An 18768-nucleotide genomic window follows, 5' to 3' on the forward strand; every position below is an offset into this window, starting at 1 on the left:
CACACACACACACACACACACACACACACGGACTCTGCACTGTTCGTGTGTAACTTTGAAACAACTTTAAATCGAAGTTTAAGTCCTTAAAGACATTTCTAAGCAAAGTAAAGCAAAGACGGCGTGTGTGTGCGTGTGTGCGCGCGCGTGTGTGTGTACAGACATGTCGTGAGGAATGGATGCGGAGAGTAACAGTTAGGTAAACTGGGTGTGGACAGGTGACTGACGCTAACGGAAAGAGACGGGACTACGTGCGTACACCGTAACGGTTCTCGGTCCGGGTTTGGTTCGGTTCCTCCTGTTGAAACCTCCCCGCCCCTCCAGCAGCCTTTCCTCTCGAGTTTTACCCGCTTCTGCTGCCTCCACCGCCGGACTCTTCCTCGGTGGAAGAAATGTCGGAAGGAAAAACGGACATTCCCAATGAGCTGTCCGGTAAGAAACCGTCAGAGACTCTGAGTAACGGGAAACCGACTCATGTTATGTTCACAAGTTTACGTTTTTAGACTTCTTTTTTAAATCTCAGGTGAAGTTGACTACTTCTACTTTACGTTCAAATCCCTGAAAACTCGATAAAAAGTCAACACGAGTCACATTCTCGATACATGTAGACACTCAGCAGACCTATTCACGAACATTTAAAGTCTCGTAAAGTTTTTAAAATCTGACTTTTAACTCTAGAATCCACCTGAGGAAGAAAAGGAATCTGTTAAAGTTTAGATCCACGGACACAGAGAGGCTGAAAAGTTGGAAACAAACAGACTGACATAAAAGTCATCAGAGATCACTGAACATAGAAGAGAGCTAACATAGAGGGGGGAATGTACCTTAAAGTGGATTCAATGTGACGACCATGTTTGTGACTTTAAAGCAGCAGAGACAAACTTCTCTGAACTTTCACTGTTTTTACCATCTTTTACCATCAAAGTGGGAAAAGTTGTTTTCATGCCTGCAGGGCTCGGTTGGTTGGCTACCTGAGAGGTTTTCTCTGTCACTTCCTTATCTGAAGTGTGGAGAGGGGGGGGGGGGAACTCTGGGAGAGGGGCGTGTCCTGTGAAATTCCTTTGGATCCTGAGATATGATCAACACACCCTGATTGGATGACTGAGTGTCAGAGAGAGTAAAAACCTATAAATCACTGCAGTCCTCTTTGAGAGAGAAAATTCTGCTGTTGACTTTCGGTGAAATAATGACGACTCAGGACTTTTACCAGCAATGAAAAGTGATGTTTTTTTAACTGGTACTAACACCTACGGAAGCCCTAAGTGGACAAACATACAAACATTGTATTTACTCTGTTTCCCCCGGCTGATCTCGACTTCTTCATCTCGTATCCTCAGAGTTATTAAAGCAAAGACAAACATAGAAATATGTTTAACAGAAAAAAATCTAAATACACTTCTCCTCACAGCAAGTCATCCCTCATTGGTTAATAAACGTGGGAGGAAAGCAGGAAGTGACCCAGAACTGTGACAGCACTCATGTGTAGCCCAATCATAGAACAACCCATCCCAAGAGTGATCATATTTATATTATATCATATTTATAATATGCAACCGACTCTCTCTAGACACAAAGACGATATCAACAACATAACAGAAAACAGGAGAGGCTTATTTCTTCATTTAGTCCATCAGGTTCAGCTGTGTCGAGGGTCCAAAAGGCCTCTCTTCTCAGCAGGTTGTAAACAAGGTCCCCCCCTCTTTGGGAGGGAGAGGTTCTCTGTGCCCCAAATCCGGAGCGATGCAGCAGGACCGTGGTTTGAGAGCACTGACCTTCGTTTGTGGAGCGGCTGAAGCGCGAGAGTTTCCTTCTCCTTTGTTAGTTGTGATTATCTGTTTGTATGTTTACTGTAACGATGTTTAAGCTGCTCTCTCCGTCCTGCAGTTCTTCGAGTGTCCACTAGAGGCTGGCTGCAGAAGCACAGGAAGTCACATACACACCTATTCTAAAAAGCCTGTTTTTACAACAGAGATTAACATGTTTACAGCCTGGTTCAAAAAAACAAATAGGTCTGATTAGCTCATGTCTCGATCAGCACACACTGTACGGGAGGTGAATGTTTTGATGACTCATCAGTTTTGATTTGATGAAGGATAAGAGTTATTCACAATAAGGCGTGTAGCTGACCTGACTGACAGGCGGGCACGGTTTAACGGTTTGTCAGGAGGCTTAAAACCCGCCTCAGCTCCAGCTCTCAGCCTGTTGTTAGGTTGACTGAAAGTTAGGCTGAGACAGCATTTCCAGCATGGAGACCTCCATCGATGGGTCTCCAGCGCCCCCTGCAGGAACAGACAGGTGATGGCACTCAGGCTTCAATAATTAATATTTACAGTCTGTGGTTCACTCCTGAGGGGGGAGGGGGGTCAGTCTGCCTCACAACCCATGCTCTCTGTTAACACGCCGTCTGCAGCCCGCGCTCTCTCTCTCTCCCTCGCTCTCGTCGCGTACCGCTACTCTCAGGGATGAATGGAGCTTTTTGTTTCCAGCTGCTGCTGTTGGTTTTAGCGGGACAAACTGACGCTGCTCATCATCCAGAGACTAAACGTAGAGATGATCACGACTGTTCTCTGCGTGCACGGAGCTTGAGAGCCGGCGTGGTGACGTCAGGTTAAGAGAGGGGGGGTAACCAAGTTCAGCAACATGAAGACAAGTGAAGCCTCAACAGTGAAAGATGAGTCCTTGCAGAGAAAGAAGTTAAATCCAAACGACCTTCAGTCAACAGACCAACTGATAGTTATTATGCATGAATCATTGTGAAACATCACAAAGTGACGAACATGAAGGTCTACGCTCAAATATAAACTCTTATTTCGCGCGCCCCATGTGTGGGGGCTGTGGTCTTCCGGGCGGGCGCCCGGGTTCGAATCCGGCCTGTGGCTGTGTCATTCCCCACTCTCTCTCCCTGATTTGCGACTCTATCCACTGTCCTATCTCTCAATTTAAAAAAAAAACAAAAAAAACAAAAAAAAAACTCTTATTTCGTTTGACTTCAGGTTCAGGAACTGAAACCAAAGACAAAGACGAGCAGAGATTTTATAAGAGGAGCTCTTTGTCCACAGGGGGCGGCAAAATCAACACCAACTGAAAGGTCCTGACGGGAGCTTAAAAAAGATTTAAAGATCGACCGATTAATCAGCCGGCCGATATCAGCATATCAAGTGACTATCTGTATCGGCACATTATTCACCAGTCAAAAAGCCTTTCAGTATCGTTGGATTACACTAGCAGTTCTCTGTCACCAGCAGATATGGCTTAAAACGAGCATCTTTAACTCTCCTCTGCTGGTTTTAAAGAGCATTGCAATTGATATTTAGGTCAGATTGATTTAAATGCGGTTGCAGTGGTAAGGATGATTGAAATCGTCCATCTTTGTTTTGTACTTCGATTGATTTGTGAGGTGTCGTTACATCTTTGGTTAAATGAATATAAAAAGCACGTTTAGCATTTTAGCGACAAACGTTCAGAATTTGAAAGTTCATCATGGAAATACATTTAGGATATGAGCAGCAGTTTGATTTGCTTTTTGCTGTAAAAACGTGTATGGACTCTGAATATTTCTCTCAGCTGTAGCGTGAAGGTGTTGGCGCAGACGGCGGTAGAAGAGAAATGGTGCTGTCTCATATTTCAAACCTGTGCAGAAACGACTTGTTTGTCTGTGAGCCGGTCTGATGGAGGAGGAGAGGGCCATGTGTTTCTGATCAGCACTGCACGCTGCTGCTGCTGCTGCATGTGCTAATGTTTTCAACGTCCTCATGACCTCATCGTGTGTCCAGGCACACAGTGGACGCCATGATGTCATGATCTCACACTCTCCCCTCCGCTTCACCACCTCCTTTATCCTCACACGTCTCTTCTTCTACCTCCTCACCCTCTCGTTCTCTCGTCTGTTATTTAATCCTCATGAAGTCTTCGCCCTCCTCCTCCTCCTCTCCCTCCGTCACTCTCTGGATTTTCCCTCCACTGCTTAAAAGAAAATAGGTTCAGCAACCCTCCCCCGGACCATTAGCTCAGTACGAGACAGAGACCAATAGAGCAGGTCGATTCAAACAGACATGAAATGTTACGCTTTGTTTTGATATTCAGGTCCAACTTTCTGAGTTCTGCTGATCTGGTCCCAGTCAGGTCCAGCTTTCTGAGTGAACTGGTCCCCTTCAGATCCAGATTTCTGAGAGACCTGGTCCCCTTCAGATCCAGCTCTCTGAGTAAACTGGTCCCCTTCAGGTCCAGCTTTCTGAGAGACCTGGTCCCCTTCAGATCCAGCTCTCTGAGTGAACTGGTCCCCTTCAGGTCCAGCTTTCTGAGAGACCTGGTCCCCTTCAGATCCAGCTCTCTGAGTAAACTGGTCCCCTTCAGGTCCAGATTTCTGAGAGATCTGGTCCCCTTCAGATCCAGCTCTCTGAGTGAACTGGTCCTCTTCAGGTCCAGATTTCTGAGAGACCTGGTCCCCTTCAGATCCAGCTCTCTGAGTAAACTGGTCCCCTTCAGGTCCAGCTTTCTAAGAGACCTGGTCCCCTTCAGATCCAGCTGTCTGAGTGACCTGGTCCCCTTCAGGTCCAGCTCTCTGAGTTCTTCAGACAAACTAAAGTGCTGCTTCAGGCGATGTAACCTCTCCTTTAAACTCCTGTAGTCATTGTGTGTATTTGTGTGTATTTGTGTGTAATGTGATCCAGCTGTGGTGCTGCTAACCGTCAGGTGTTGTGTTCCCGGCTCTGTTTCAGAGAGTGTGCGGGAGGCGGTGGGTCGGAGGGTGAAGCTGACCCTGAGGCGGAAAGTCCAGCTGGAGGTCAAAGCTGACAAAGTGGAGAACAGAGTGCTGGTAAGTGGCCGATGCTCAGTCTCAGATTTCTAAATAAACCTGTGTGGTTTTGTTATTTTGCACTTTTATCTCATGAATCTGTCACCACGGGCACTGACTTCAAAAACATATTTAGAGGAAACATTGTGGGACCGATACATCGCCAATAAAATGTGTTTTTAAGTCAGAACGTGTGCAGGAATTAGCTCCAGACTTTAAACATAGAGTCAGTCTCATGTTTCTTCAAAATAAAATACAGACTTCTCCTAAATTAAAGCTGCTCCATCGTCCCTTCTGGGCCTCCGTACATGTGTGGTGGGTGACTGTGTCTGACTCTGTCCTCTGACTGGATTTCACTGTTCTGGTTTGTTCTGGTTGACTCGGGACGTTTCTGGGCAGAGCTGGTGTGTTTCCTCCAGCCAATGACAGCGCAGCAGGTGAGTTTAGGAGTGGATACAACTCAGTGATTGGACGCCATTCAAACCGGAGAATATGAAGGACGTGGACATAGCAGCAAAGAAGAGAAAATATGATCACAGTGAGGAGAAACACCAAGCGGATAAAGTTCGTTCTAAAACGAGGGTGAACCTTGTGTTTTCACCCGTGGACGTGGAGTTGGTCTGCTTCCTGTTGGACAGGCAGGTGACAAACACCGCCGGTTAGCTTGTGCTAGCGTGCGTTAGCTTGCAGTGTAGCTACAAGCAGTAAACGTACACAATACGTCCTGCAGGGGGCGGGGCTTCTGGGGACGATGAACCCAGGAGGACGGGCTCAGTTTGAACGTTTACAAACATTTCTACTGACTCCACCTTTAAATGTCTGAATGAGGTCTTTACTTGGATTTAGTAGTTGTGTTAATCAGCACAGATTGAAGTTAAACCTCTCGTTCAGGCTGACACTCGTGTTTAAAGAGCTCACTAAGGAACAAACGCAGGCTGCACAGCTTTTAAAGATGGTGTGCTGTTGTTTTTTTTAAATCCACGAGGTTGCTTTGGTGCAGACACACGAGCAGGTAAGACCTGAACCAGGAAGTGAAGGTTGATCAGAAGGTACGACATGAAAGAGAAGAGTGTAGTTCTTTTATTATTCGCAGCAGACATTTGTTTTTAAATCTTGATTTAGTGTGTTAACAGAATCAGCTCGAGCTGAGCATGGAGGATTTAGTCAACCTACATGTGGTTGTGAAATGTTTGGGATGACTGCGGCTGCAGCAGCTCAGTCTGAGAGGAGCGGCGTCTGTGAGTCATGATGGTCAAAGTCTGTCTGCATGTCAGACCCAAGCTTCCTTATTCTCTCAGCAGATACAAACTGAAGGCTGAAAAGTAACGCGGGTGATCTCATGTTTCAAAGTGCACGGTAAATTCTGCTCGTTTGGTGAATTCGGTGTCAGTATTCTAAGGTTCTTCCCAGATGAGTTCATATCAGGACTCTGTGTGCAGACTATAAACTGTATAAAAAGATGGACAACATGACAGCTCTCCAAAAGTGAAGCCAAATGTTTTAGAGCTCCCCCTGCTGACTGGCTGCAGCATTTCTGATAAGCTCCACCTCCTCCATGTTTACAGATGGGACAAACTATTAAATGTAAATACACGTCTTCATAGTTAGTTCTTATCACACTGATTCATGACTTAGTGTTCATGCCTCTGAGAAGATTATCTTTAGTTAGTTATTGAATGATTGACAGCTGTGTTGACCAATGAGGCTCCTGCGTTGCTGCGTGTAGCGGATAATCAGAGTAGGAGAGGAAACGCAACGAACAGAGGAGTCGTTAAACTTTCCATCACCGTGAGCTTTTGCTTCAAGCCGACACCAGAATCTGTCCTGATGTGACTGGACCCACCTGAGCGACCTTTGACCTTTTTATCAGGAGGTTAAATGGGTGTTTTGGTTAGAGGAAGGTCCAACAGGAGGAGGTGGAGACGCGGCGTCCATCTTTATATACAGTCTGTGGAGCAGACCTGTTAAATCTTCCATGCCACGCTGGGAAAATCCCCTTCATGGATCAGGCTGCTCGCACGAGGACACCGTCATGTTTGAACAGGAAAGAGGAAAGAACAGCGTTGTCTGGAACATTTCAGTCTTTATTTAAGCTTATTTATTTGATCTCTAAGACATGCTGTCGCTCATTAAGGAATCGTCGACCCTGATCTAAAACTCTTTTATCCTCGTTTTTAGCCAAACACACAAGTGCAGAGGTCGGTCCAATCAAACGTTGCTGTTCGATGAGAGGGCTCAAAGGTTGTAAAAGTTGCTGTCAGACTCTTATTACAGACACACGGTGGAGACACATCTAGATGTTTCTGCAGATGTGTGCGTTACCTGTGAGTCAAACATATCCAATCACAGTCTGAACACGAAGCTCCGAGCGCCGTGTCGACATCGACGCAAGAAATGCTTCGCATTCTCATCGCCTCCTTCTGACCACATACCACATCTGAGACTGCAGCTCCTGTCAGGACATGACCAAGCAACACACACACACACACACACACACACACACACACACACACATACACACATACACACACACACACACACACACACACATACAGAGAGACACACCACATTCCACAGCTGTAGACCGGCAGATTAAAGACTCGTGTTGTAATTTTGTGAAATGCGGCACAAACACACTCTTGGCGTCGTATCACGCGTGTTAGTCAGATTGTTTCAGGAAAGTCGTCAGAAGAAAAAGCAAACCAGCGAGTGCGTCTGAAGGGGAAAGTTTCTCTCTTCTCTGAACACGAGCTCAAACTCAGCTGACACTTCATCAGCTTCATCTGACGATCTATGTCGGAGATCAGCACTGATGATGTTGATCTTTGGGCGGTTGTGGTTCAGTGGTAGAGTCGGTCGTCTCTCAACCAGAAGGTCCGGGGTTGGATCCCCAGCTCCTGCAGACAAATGTCCGATGTGTCCTTCGGCAAGACACTTATCCCCAAGTTGCTCCCTCTGCTTTTTTGGCGGTGGCAGCCTCTACCATCAGTGTGTGAATGTGTATAAATGGATGAGTTAATACTGATGGACTCTTTACTCATCAGCCTCTACCATCAGAGTGTGAATGTGTATATGTGATCTGCGGTGTGAAAGTGCTTTGAGGGGTCAGAAGACTAGAAGTTAACTCTTCACATTCAGGTCCGTTTACCATCTGTGAAACATCCTCGGATACGATGCAGCTCTCTCTCTTCATGACAACACAGAGACAGGCTGATTCTGCAGAACTCAGCTGGAGCTTTTGACTCTATCACGCCATAACAGCATCTCAGTTTGTCTGAAGAGGGCAGAGAAGGTGGAGGAGTGAGCGGAGAGTGACCTGGTGTGAGCCCAATGGGGGGCTGGGTGAGGAGGAGTAACCCAGGCTGAGTTTAACTGCCTCCACGTTTGATTTTCACGTCAAATAAAGCCCAGAGGTGTAAAATCTTAAATGTTCTGGTCTCCGTTCTCCTGAGCCTCTGGGTTTCATTTATTGTCATTTTAAGGAGGTCGTGACAGTCGTTATATTTCATGTGGTTATCTCAGGTTGTATACTTTAGTTGTCGTGCAGGCGTCAATCGAGCAGCCTCCAGTCTGACCAGCTCTCTTTAACTGTGTGCGGAGTATCAGAGCAAGCCGCGCGTCCTTGTCCACGTTCCTCACAGATTTTCATCTGTGCTCTATCTTTGAAGTTTGCACATGTGGATTTCATCACTTCATCTGCGCGCTCATGCGAATCAGACACATCTGTGAAACACCTGATCCAGATGTTTCCAAACCCATGGCTGCTCAGTCTGTCAGATCTTTAATATACTCTCTCTCTCCCTCCATATCTCTCTCTCTCTCTCTCTCTCTCGCAGGGTCAGGCAGAGAGAGCTTCGAGTCACTGACAGCTGGAAAATGTGACCTGAAGTGACCTCTGTTTGTTTTTTTAGGGTTACCGACAGACCACCCTCTCTCTCTTGCTCTCTCTCTCTCTTCCTCTTTTTAAAATCTCTTTACAGTTAAATCCGCTGACAAGGAACTTGAACTTTAAGCATGCAACTTTTCAAACCATAACTCAGCAGAAGCTTTCACGTTTGGGAGATTAATGATTTTCTTTTGCGTCTTCTGAGAAAGCTTCACAAGGTGCTCTCAGTGTCAGGAGTTCAACACATGGACAAAAAATAAGACATAGTGTCATACAAGTCAGCAAGTCTCTTAAAAGGCCGAAATGTGACAGGGAAGATTGCATGTGAGATTCTCTGACAGCACTCAACATAAAAATGTGATTAAAAATTATTCAGGTGGTGCTCTGCCTGTGTTGTCGACACTGATGAGTAGACATTTTTGTGGTTTTGGGACAGTTTGTGTCTTTAATGGCCGCTCGCAGGAATACTTTTATACATGACTGATTTAAAAACTGCCAAATATTTTAGAGGAGACATAACGACCACAGTGGTTTGTGTTATCTGAGACTGTTTCTCTGCGTCATTTGGCCCTTACATGTCTGAATGTTCTGTGGTGTGCCTCAAGGATGCGTCCTGGGCCTTCTTTATCTTCTCTTTATTTTCTACAATTCATTTATCAGCAGCTTTTATCCAAAGTGACGAATATCAGAGAGTAAGAACAACACAAGCGAGGATCTCCAGAGCAGGAAACAACATCAGGAAGTGTAAACAATCAGCTTTAAGTCTGATTGGACACACAGGTGCTGACAGGAAGTGACCAGAGGCAGAGCACAGGTGCTGACAGGAAGTGACTAGAAGCAGAGTACAGGTGCTGACATGAAGTGACCAGAGGCAGAGCACAGGTACTGACAGGAAGTGACCAGAGGCAGAGCACAGCTGCTAACGAGAAGTGACCAGAGGTGCTGACAGGAAGTGACCATCTTATTGATCAGGCACCTGAGTCTATGTCCGACCCGCTCCGTCCGACATCACCAGCAGATCGCTCTGGTTTCTGAGCAGACTTTACTTCTTCTTGTCCCTCGGGTCAGAATGAAAATCCAAACGTGATTGTGCCTTTGAAGTCGTGGACGCGACACTCTGAAACACTCTCCGCTCTGCAACTTCAAATGTCTCTGTGTGTGTGTCCTCAGGCTTTGGCGTCACATCGAGCCTACCTGCTGACAGCTCGGGTCCCTTCAAAGGTGAGTCAGTCTCTGTTATAAGTTTTCTTCTTCTTCTCAATCTCGCTCTTATTTCTGTCCTGCGCTGTGTTTACATCCCTCACAAATATTTCCTCTTCAGTCTCTTCCCTCTCTTCATCTGCTCCTCCTCCTCCCCCGACTGAACCAGGAGAAAAGTTTATCTGGTTCGATTCATCATCCTGTTTCTCTAGTCTTCAGTTTACCTTTCTCTCCTTCTTCCTTATCACTCCTCCTCCCTTTCATCCTCCTCGCTTCCTCCCCCTCTTCTTCCTCCTTTTCCTCCTTCCCGCTTCCTCCCCCTCTTCTTCCTCCTCCCCCTCCTTCGCCTCCCCTTCGGGAATGTTTAGTTTTTGGTCATCTCAGACGTGCTGCTGCTTGTTCCTCCGATGTGAACTTTACTCTTTTTCTCTTGTTTTGGATTCTGCTCTGACAGAAGACACAACAAGTCCCTGCACATCCCTGAAAACACACACACACACACACACACACACACACACACACAGGTAGAATCAGGTGAGGGGTTTGTGTCCTACACTTCGGCTCTAAGATTTGTTCCCTGAAGATGAATCCTGCTGGTTTCACAGATCTGATGACTTCTTCTTTTTCTTGTGTTGACATGACGCGACATGAAGTTTGTAACAAATAATCATCTTAATCTGAGCTGTGTTCAGACATCAGAGAGCCGTCGTTCGTTTATCTCAGTGCTCGTAAAACTTTATGCCAGCTTCACTTCACGGCGGTGAGGAGTGACAGGTCTCACTCTGATTCAGTTTCAGCAAATGGATTTAAAGATCGCAGAAACAACGGATCAGGAGTCACAGAGGTCAGAAGTCTCTGTTCTGAACCCTGAGGGAGCAGTGTCTGTGTGAACTTGCACTTCTTCTTCTTTTAGGCCTCGCTCTATCACTCTCTCTCTCTCTCTCTCTCTCTCTCCTCTCCGTATGCTGACATCCAATACTTTTACCCACAATGCATCTGTGAGAAAAAACACAGCCTGTGGGAAAGGAAAACAGAGAGAGGAAGAAAAGTTTAACCTGGAGGGCGAGCGACAGACGGAGACATAAACAAACTGAAAGTTTAAAAAGAGAGAGAGAGAGGCTGGATATTTTCCACTGAGCTCATCGAAAACTTGTAAACCTGATTTTACTTCTAAACTTTCAGAAGAGCTCAAACTTTTAGAGTCCTGACGATAAGAACCAGACGAGACTCTGAAGATGATGGACTCAGAGAAAGGAAGCTTGAGATAAATCTAATAAAGATAAATCTGATTATAACTCATCAACTGTGTTTCACATTCAGTCTGAACACGTGAACTTCCTGCTTCTACGTGTCATCAGAGTTTAAACGCTTAAACACGGATCGAAAACTGCTCGTTCCTCAAACTCTTTTAACGACTCTCCCCTATGAGGACAGCAGATTTATATTTACAATATTTAAAATATTTACAGCTTACACCAGATCTCTGAATCCTGCCGGATGTGTCAGTTATCACACACGCTCTGCACACCAAGGTTGGGTTGGGAGCAAGCAGCAACCTCCAGTCTTGATGCTGAAGTTAAAAACCTGCAGTTCCTGGAGTGTCCACTAGAGGCTGGCTGCAGAAGCACAGGAAGTCACATACACACCCATTCTAAAAAGCCTGTTTTTACAGCAGAGAGTAACATGTTTACAGCCTGAAAAAAAAAACACAAATAGGTCTGATTAGCTCATGTCTCGATCGGCGTACACTGTACGGGGGGTGAATGTTTTGATGACTCATCCATTTTGATTTGATGAAGGATAAGAGTTATTCACAATAAGGCGTGTAGCTGACCGGTGTAACGGTTTGTCAGGAGGCTTAAAACCCGCCTCAGCTCCAGCTCTCAGCCTGTCGTTAGGGTGACTGAAAGTTAGACTGAGACAGCATTTCCAGCATGGAGACCGCCATTGATGGGACTCAACAGCCCCCTGCAGGAACAGACGGGTGGTGCTTTAAACATTGCTATTTACAATTTATGGCTGGGAGTGAAAAGGAAAGTTAAATCTGAGACCATTCTGTCACGTCACGAGTCAGCTTAAAAAACAAAAACACTCAGAAATGTAACTCAGACAAAACCAAGAATCCACTCTGCCAGCTGACCTCTGATCTGTTTATCCAGAGAGAGAGAGAGAGAGAGAGAGAACGAACAGAGGGTGGTTTGTTCTTGGTGTGTACTGTCCCGGCAGAGAGAGGCAGAAAAAAAAAGACAAAGACAGCTGGCGAGGACAAAGACGGGAGGGGGCACTCGTACGCCCCTCGTCCTCTCTCTCTCTCTTTCGCCTGTCTCTACCTTTATGATTTATTTCTTATTTCTCTTCTTTTTATTATCTTCCTCTCTCTGTGTTGACGATGCAGAAGGTTAAAGTCCCCTTCTTTTATTTTCACTTTCTTTTTTAGTCACTCCTGATTCCCTCCCCCTCTCTCTATCTCTCCCTCCCTCTCTCTCCCTCCCTCTCTCTCTCCCTCTCTCTCTTTATTCTCTCTCTTTCCATCTTGGAAGCTGTGTCACAGTCCGTTTTTATTTTCGGTATATTCCTCCTCCCTCTGGACTATGAGGGAAATGTGTGTGTTTGTGTCTGTGCTCCACTGATCACATTATGTTCCTTGTGTGTCTCTGATTTATTTCCTATCGCCAAACTTTGTTTGAGTTCTTCTTAAAGGTTACATATTCTCTAAAATCCACTTCACCATGTTTCTCTAACACTAATATGTGTCTCTAGTCTGTCTACAATCCCCCCAATGATGAGAAAAGTCCATCCTCTCCGTCTTTTGCCTGCTCCACTTTTTAGAAAATGTGTGCTCAAACAGGCCGTTTGGAGATTTTCCTTTCATGACATCACAAAGGGCAGTAACCCCTCCCCCAGGTGGGTGACACTCCCACAGCTAGGTGTTTGTTCTGCCCTCTGAGTCTGTCTTCTCACTGTAAACAATAGGACATGGAGCGAGAAAGCCAGAGACACCCAAGCCCTTCCACAGTGGGGGCGTGGTCAGAGAACTCTTTATGATTTGGGAAATTTAACAATCTGTCTTCTGTCTCTGCTTAAAGGTCGAACACTCCTTCAGCTACCTGGATATCCAGGGAATCAGCAGCAACAAGCCCACTCAGGTAAACACATACTGCGCATGCACACACATGTACACACACACGCACATACACACACACTCACTCACTCACACACACACACACACACACACACACACACACACACTCTCACACACAGTTCGGTGTCAGTTGGAAACTCTGGACTCTGTTAGCTTCATGTTGTTCCTTAAAAACAGCCAAACTTCTCCGCTCAGCTGCTCAGATTAATGAAGTCAGCATGGATGCTTTTTAACGCCTCCTCATGTCACCGTGTGTGTGTCGCCCCCTGTAGTTGGTGTTGGAGTCCGAGCGCGGTCCATGGAGCCTGTGGCTGGGCTCTATGGAGGAGGTGGACGAGGTGATCGCTCACATCGGCAGCTGTCTGCAACAGATCTGTCCCGCAGCATCACCTGTGTATGTACCAACCAGAGCTCAGAAGGGAGGAGGGACACAGGGGGCGTTCAGGGAGGAGCAATCAGGAGGGAGCATTCAGGGAAGAGGATACAGGGAGGAGCATTCAGGGAGGAGGGATCAGGGAGGAGCAATCAGGGAAGAGCAATCAGGGAGGAGCAATCAGGGAGGAGCAATCAGGGAGGAGCATTCAGGGAGGAGCAATCAGGAGGGAGCATTCAGGGAAGAGGATACAGGGAGGAGCATTCAGGGAGGAGGGATCAGGGAAGAGCAATCAGGGAGTAGCAATCAGGGAAGAGCAATCAGGGAGGAGCATTCAGGGAGGAGGGACCAGGGAGTAGCAATCAGGGAGGAGCATTCATGGAGGAGGGACCAGGGAGGAGCAATCAGGGAGGAGCATTCAGGGAGAGCATTCAGGGAGGATACAGGGAGGAGGAATAAGGGAGTAGCAATCAGGGAGGAGCATTCAGGGAGGAGCAATCAGGGAGGAGCATTCATGGAGGAGGGACCAGGGAGGAGCAATCAGGGAGGAGCATTCAGGGAGAGCATTCAGGGAGGATACAGGGAGGAGGAATAAGGGAGGAGCAATCAGGGAGAGCATTCAGGGAGGAGCATTCAGGGAAGAGGATACAGGGAGGAGCATTCAGGGAGGAGGGATCAGGGAGGAGCAATCAGGGAAGAGCAATCAGGGAGGAGCAATCAGGGAGGAGCAATCAGGGAGGAGCATTCAGGGAGGAGCAATCAGGAGGGAGCATTCAGGGAAGAGGATACAGGGAGGAGCATTCAGGGAGGAGGGATCAGGGAAGAGCAATCAGGGAGTAGCAATCAGGGAAGAGCAATCAGGGAGGAGCATTCAGGGAGGAGGGACCAGGGAGTAGCAATCAGGGAGGAGCATTCATGGAGGAGGGACCAGGGAGGAGCAATCAGGGAGGAGCATTCAGGGAGAGCATTCAGGGAGGATACAGGGAGGAGGAATAAGGGAGTAGCAATCAGGGAGGAGCATTCAGGGAGGAGCAATCAGGGAGGAGCATTCATGGAGGAGGGACCAGGGAGGAGCAATCAGGGAGGAGCATTCAGGGAGAGCATTCAGGGAGGATACAGGGAGGAGGAATAAGGGAGGAGCAATCAGGGAGAGCATTCAGGGAGGAGCATTCAGGGACACTCAGAGAGGAGAGTTAGTGGTTTATTTAGAGACTAGTTCAGTTTTACAGCAGGCAGAGCTTCAGCCTTTATTTTTCTGTTGTCGCGGAAAAGAGTGAATGTTTTTGTTTCCCCCCTCACCTGTCATTATCTCCTCCCCCTCCTCCTCCTCCTGTCTGTAAGGAAGAAAGGTGATGAAGTTGAGTCTGAAGCCCGCAGAGAGGACGACAGCCCTGCAGGCCGTCTGGGACGAGCACAGCGCGGCTGATCTGGGACCCTGCGGTACACCAGACTCTGAAATCTGAACATAAAACAAATTAAAGCTAAACTTTTATTCTGCTGATGTGCAGTACAACAAAGAACACCGTGATCACACTCCCTCACTAAGCATCTAAATACATCTAAAGATGAATATTGAATATGTTTTGTTGATGTTGATATGTTCAGAGTGAAGTGACATCCGAAACCTCCTGGCTCTGTTTCAGGTGGATTTTCTCATCAGTACAGGTGTGTGTGTGATTATCTGGGTCTGCCGTTCAGAGAGGAGGTCCAATGGGTCAGTGTCCACGCCAATCCTCTTCTACTTCCTCCTCAAACATCTTTGATTGTTTATACATTTCAGGGCTTCTCTCTTTGTCTACCGGCTTAATGTTTCAATCCATGTTTCTTCGGTTTCTTCCTTATTCGATTAATTTTCTTGTTTGTTTTTTTTTTTCATTTTTGACTCTTCCTGTCTCCTGTAGTTCTCAGATTTTGGTGTCAGATTTCCTTCACTGCTGTGTTTTGTTTTTTTGTTTCTTAACCTGTATGATATATATTCCATTATTATTGTAATAAATTAGCCATACTGTATCTCTTTATATTTCCCACTGGGCAGAGTGTGTTTACCTGCAGCACTAAATGATGCAGACACCTGGCCCGGTCAACTGACAGACAACATGAGATGTTAGGAGTCTCTAGATGAATGAATGTTGGTGCCTCGTTATGAGCTTTAAAGGGGAACAAGACCGTAAACCACTGCAGCAGGGTAGCTTTCAGATGTGTGACTGAGTAGTCGTTTTGCACCTGAATACACCGCCATGGAGCGGATGTTCTCCTCTCTGTTGTCTCACCTGTTTTCATCCCCCCCCCCCACTCTCACCCCCCCACCCCCCCCCACCCCTCCAGGATGTGGACACCATCTATCTGACCCAGGACACCAGAGAGCTCAACCTGCAGGACTTTGTTCACCTGGAGAACAGGTACGGGCTGCTGACTCCTGCTGGTCTGCTGACTCAGGGGTTTGTGTTGTTTTGATGCACCGACAGATTAGATCAGATCCAACACAGATCAGAGCCGTGTGTGTGTCTGTGCGTGTCTGTGTGTTTCCTGCAGAGATCTGGTGGCGATCATCGCAGCTCTGGAGTTCAACCAGTGGTTCACTAAAGTCTCCACCAAAGATTACAAACTGGTAACTCTGAAACCTCCCAGTTACACTTTCAACTTACAAGACGAACATCAGATATAACCAGGTTACTGTGTGTGTGTGTGTGTGTGTGTGTGTAGTCCACAGATGTGTGCGATCAGATCCTCCGAGTCGTGGCTCGATCCAGTCGGTTGGAGGAGCTGCTGCTCGACAACGCTGGACTGAAAAGGTCAGAGGTCAAATGTCAGTCGTGTAAAGACAAACTGTCCAGAAATGAATATGACCCTGGTTCCAAGTGTCATGAGAATAAACTCAAAAGAACATTTAGTTTATTTGTTTGTGAGCCGGCTGATTGTACCCAACGACTTGAGGTTATGACTTTAATGACATCATGAACATGTCTCCATCGATAACTGAATATGATGGTTTGTTTCTGTTTTCAGCGATTTTGCTCAGAAACTGGCGAGCGCTCTGTCACACAACCCGGCGTCCACGCTACACACGATCGATCTGAGCAACAACTCCCTGGAGGACAAAGGTAAACACACACACACAGTTGGTCTGCTTCCTGTTGGACAGGCAGGTGACAAACACCGGCGGTTAGCTTGTGCTAGCGTGCGTTAGCTTGCAGTGTAGCTACAAGCAGTAAACGTACACACTACATCCTGCAGGGGGCGGGGCTTCAGGGGGCGATGAGCCCAGGAGGAGGTGCCCAGTTTGAATGTTTACAAACATTTCTACTGACTCCATATTTAAAGATTTTCCGTAATATGCAGCTGTGAATGTTTTTCCTATTAGACACGTTGGGCTCTTAAATGCTTCACTCCTTTTGATCCCTTCAGCTGTGGCTGCTAACTGAACACTAACATGATGTTTCAAAGTGAAGGCAGCTGATCAAACTACAGCGACTAACAGACTCTTGTGTTTTAAGACCTTTAAGTCAGAGACTGAGATCTTCTGTTGAACCACAAACAGCTGGTTGTTTATTGCTGCCTTAATCTCTTTGTTTGTTTGTTTGTGTTACTCAAATATTTACAAACACCGGAGTCAGACCGTGTCAGTGTCTAAACCAACTCTTTAACACATTTGTCAACTAGAGACAAAAAGAGAGAGACAAAATAAGCCTTGATTAAATACTGCAGCTGAAGTCGTGCGCCCTCTGGTGGCCGTGTGTGAGACTGACGCCTGTAATGACATCGTGTGTTCGTCTCTGCAGGTGTTTCTGCTCTGAGCGCTCAGCTCTCCAAACTGCCCCTGGGTCTGAAACAGCTGCACCTGTCCCGGACCTCCATGTCTCACAAAGGTGACGGTGCAGAAAAACAAACTCAGATGTCTTAAAGCTTCGACATCGTCCTGATCTTATCTGTTTGAACACTGAGGTTTTCATGTGTTTCAGGTGTGAACAGTCTCTGTCAGGCTCTCTGTAACAACCCGGCCGTGTCCTCCGCCCTCACTCACCTGGACCTGTCGGGAAACTCGCTCAGAGGAGACGACCTGCAGGTATGCAAGGCCGATCATGAGACAGATGAACGGAGATGAAGTCGAAGTCGAGGCTGTTTTTAAGTTCTTAGAGAGTTTATAGACCTCTAATGTGTTTGAATGAAGGCACTGATTTGTTGTTTTGAACAGAACCTGAGTAACTTCCTGAGTCACTCAAACGTCCTGCAGACTCTGGATCTGTCCAACAGTGACTGCTCTCTGGAGCAGGTAACACACACACACACACACACACACACACACACACACACACACACACACACACACACACACACACACACACACATATACACACACACTGCAGGGGTTTTGTGCTTAAGCCCTGTATGTGACTTTGAGTGTCTTTTTTTAACTTTTTTTTTTGTTTGGTGTGGTTTTTTTTCAGGTGTGTGCCTCTCTGCTGCGAGGATCTTTGAAGCATCTTTCCGTCCTCAACATGTCAAAGAGTGTCTTCTCCCACAGGTCAGAGACTTGACCCACACACACACCTCCGTCACAAAACAGTGTGAGTCTGAATGATTCTGTTTCTGTATTTTCACACGTTTCTGGTTCACACAGGAAGTGCAAAGAGATCCCTCCGTCCTTTAAGCAGTTCTTCAGCAGCGCTCAGGCTCTGAGCTCCGTCAGTCTGTCGGGGACCAGGCTGCCTCTGGAGGCTCTTAAGTAAGAACACAAACCCCCAACTTTGGATTTTAGAGAAACAGTGAGTTTATACATGCCAAGTCTTGAAGAGCGAGTGACATAAGAAATCTGGACGTTTAAACAGGATCAGAATTAGTCTTTTCTGCTGTTATTGAACAACGATCAGGTTGATGATTCACTTTCTCTCCACAGAGGATTGTTGTTGGGTCTCGGCTGTAACCCCAACCTGAGCGATGTGTCTCTGGATCTCAGCTGCTGTGAGGTAAAAGCCTCTTGATTCAAACACACTGCTGCACTGTTTAAATTCTTACAAAGATGTCAAATAAAACAGCCGTCAATGAATGTGAAGATGTTTGGATCTGACCGTGTTTGTCTCTCAGCTGCGGTCGGCGGGCTCTCAGATCCTGGAGGGCTGCATCGCTGAGATTCCCAACATCACCAGTCTGGACCTTTCTGACAACAGTGAGGACTTTTTTTTTTTTAGATTGGAGACATTGTTGATGTCACTTGGATGTTCATGCTGTCGTGTTGTCGTTTTCAGGTCTGGACATGGATCTGACCACCCTGCTGGTCTGGCTGGCGAAGAACCGTTCGATCCGACACCTCTCACTGGGCAAGAACTTCAACAACATCAAGTCCAAGTGGGTCCCACAGTCACAGCCAACTCTGT

At 46.7% G+C, this 18768-nt stretch overlaps 2 protein-coding genes across 4 annotated transcripts in view; both read left to right on the top strand.

Annotated features, from left to right (window-relative positions):
• The window catches only part of LOC132991389 (F-actin-uncapping protein LRRC16A), a 26151-nt gene continuing 7383 nt past the window's right edge, over positions 1 to 18768 (top strand). For 2 of the 3 annotated variants that reach the window (XM_061060155.1, XM_061060157.1), the window contains exons 1-19: positions 1 to 432; positions 4719 to 4816; positions 9852 to 9902; positions 12968 to 13027; positions 13296 to 13417; positions 14742 to 14836; positions 15040 to 15110; positions 15722 to 15795; positions 15929 to 16004; positions 16100 to 16188; positions 16403 to 16497; positions 17176 to 17262; positions 17356 to 17459; positions 17589 to 17666; positions 17842 to 17918; positions 18015 to 18119; positions 18291 to 18360; positions 18479 to 18560; positions 18640 to 18739. In XM_061060155.1, the coding sequence (XP_060916138.1) occupies positions 393 to 432; positions 4719 to 4816; positions 9852 to 9902; positions 12968 to 13027; positions 13296 to 13417; positions 14742 to 14836; positions 15040 to 15110; positions 15722 to 15795; positions 15929 to 16004; positions 16100 to 16188; positions 16403 to 16497; positions 17176 to 17262; positions 17356 to 17459; positions 17589 to 17666; positions 17842 to 17918; positions 18015 to 18119; positions 18291 to 18360; positions 18479 to 18560; positions 18640 to 18739 (1574 nt within the window). In that variant the 5' untranslated portion in view covers positions 1 to 392. The remainder of the gene's footprint in view (positions 433 to 4718; positions 4817 to 9851; positions 9903 to 12967; positions 13028 to 13295; positions 13418 to 14741; positions 14837 to 15039; positions 15111 to 15721; positions 15796 to 15928; positions 16005 to 16099; positions 16189 to 16402; positions 16498 to 17175; positions 17263 to 17355; positions 17460 to 17588; positions 17667 to 17841; positions 17919 to 18014; positions 18120 to 18290; positions 18361 to 18478; positions 18561 to 18639; positions 18740 to 18768) is intronic. The other variant, XM_061060156.1, reaches the window with a different exon arrangement.
• LOC132991403 (secretagogin-like) overlaps positions 18458 to 18768 on the top strand; it is a 13439-nt gene continuing 13128 nt past the window's right edge. Inside the window, exon 1 of the mRNA XM_061060176.1 lies at positions 18458 to 18469. The gene's annotated coding sequence lies outside the window, so the exon portion shown is untranslated. The remainder of the gene's footprint in view (positions 18470 to 18768) is intronic.

Source organism: Labrus mixtus, chromosome 16 (genome assembly GCF_963584025.1).
Source record: "Labrus mixtus chromosome 16, fLabMix1.1, whole genome shotgun sequence".
In the NCBI taxonomy this organism is placed as follows: Eukaryota; Metazoa; Chordata; class Actinopteri; order Labriformes; family Labridae; genus Labrus; species Labrus mixtus.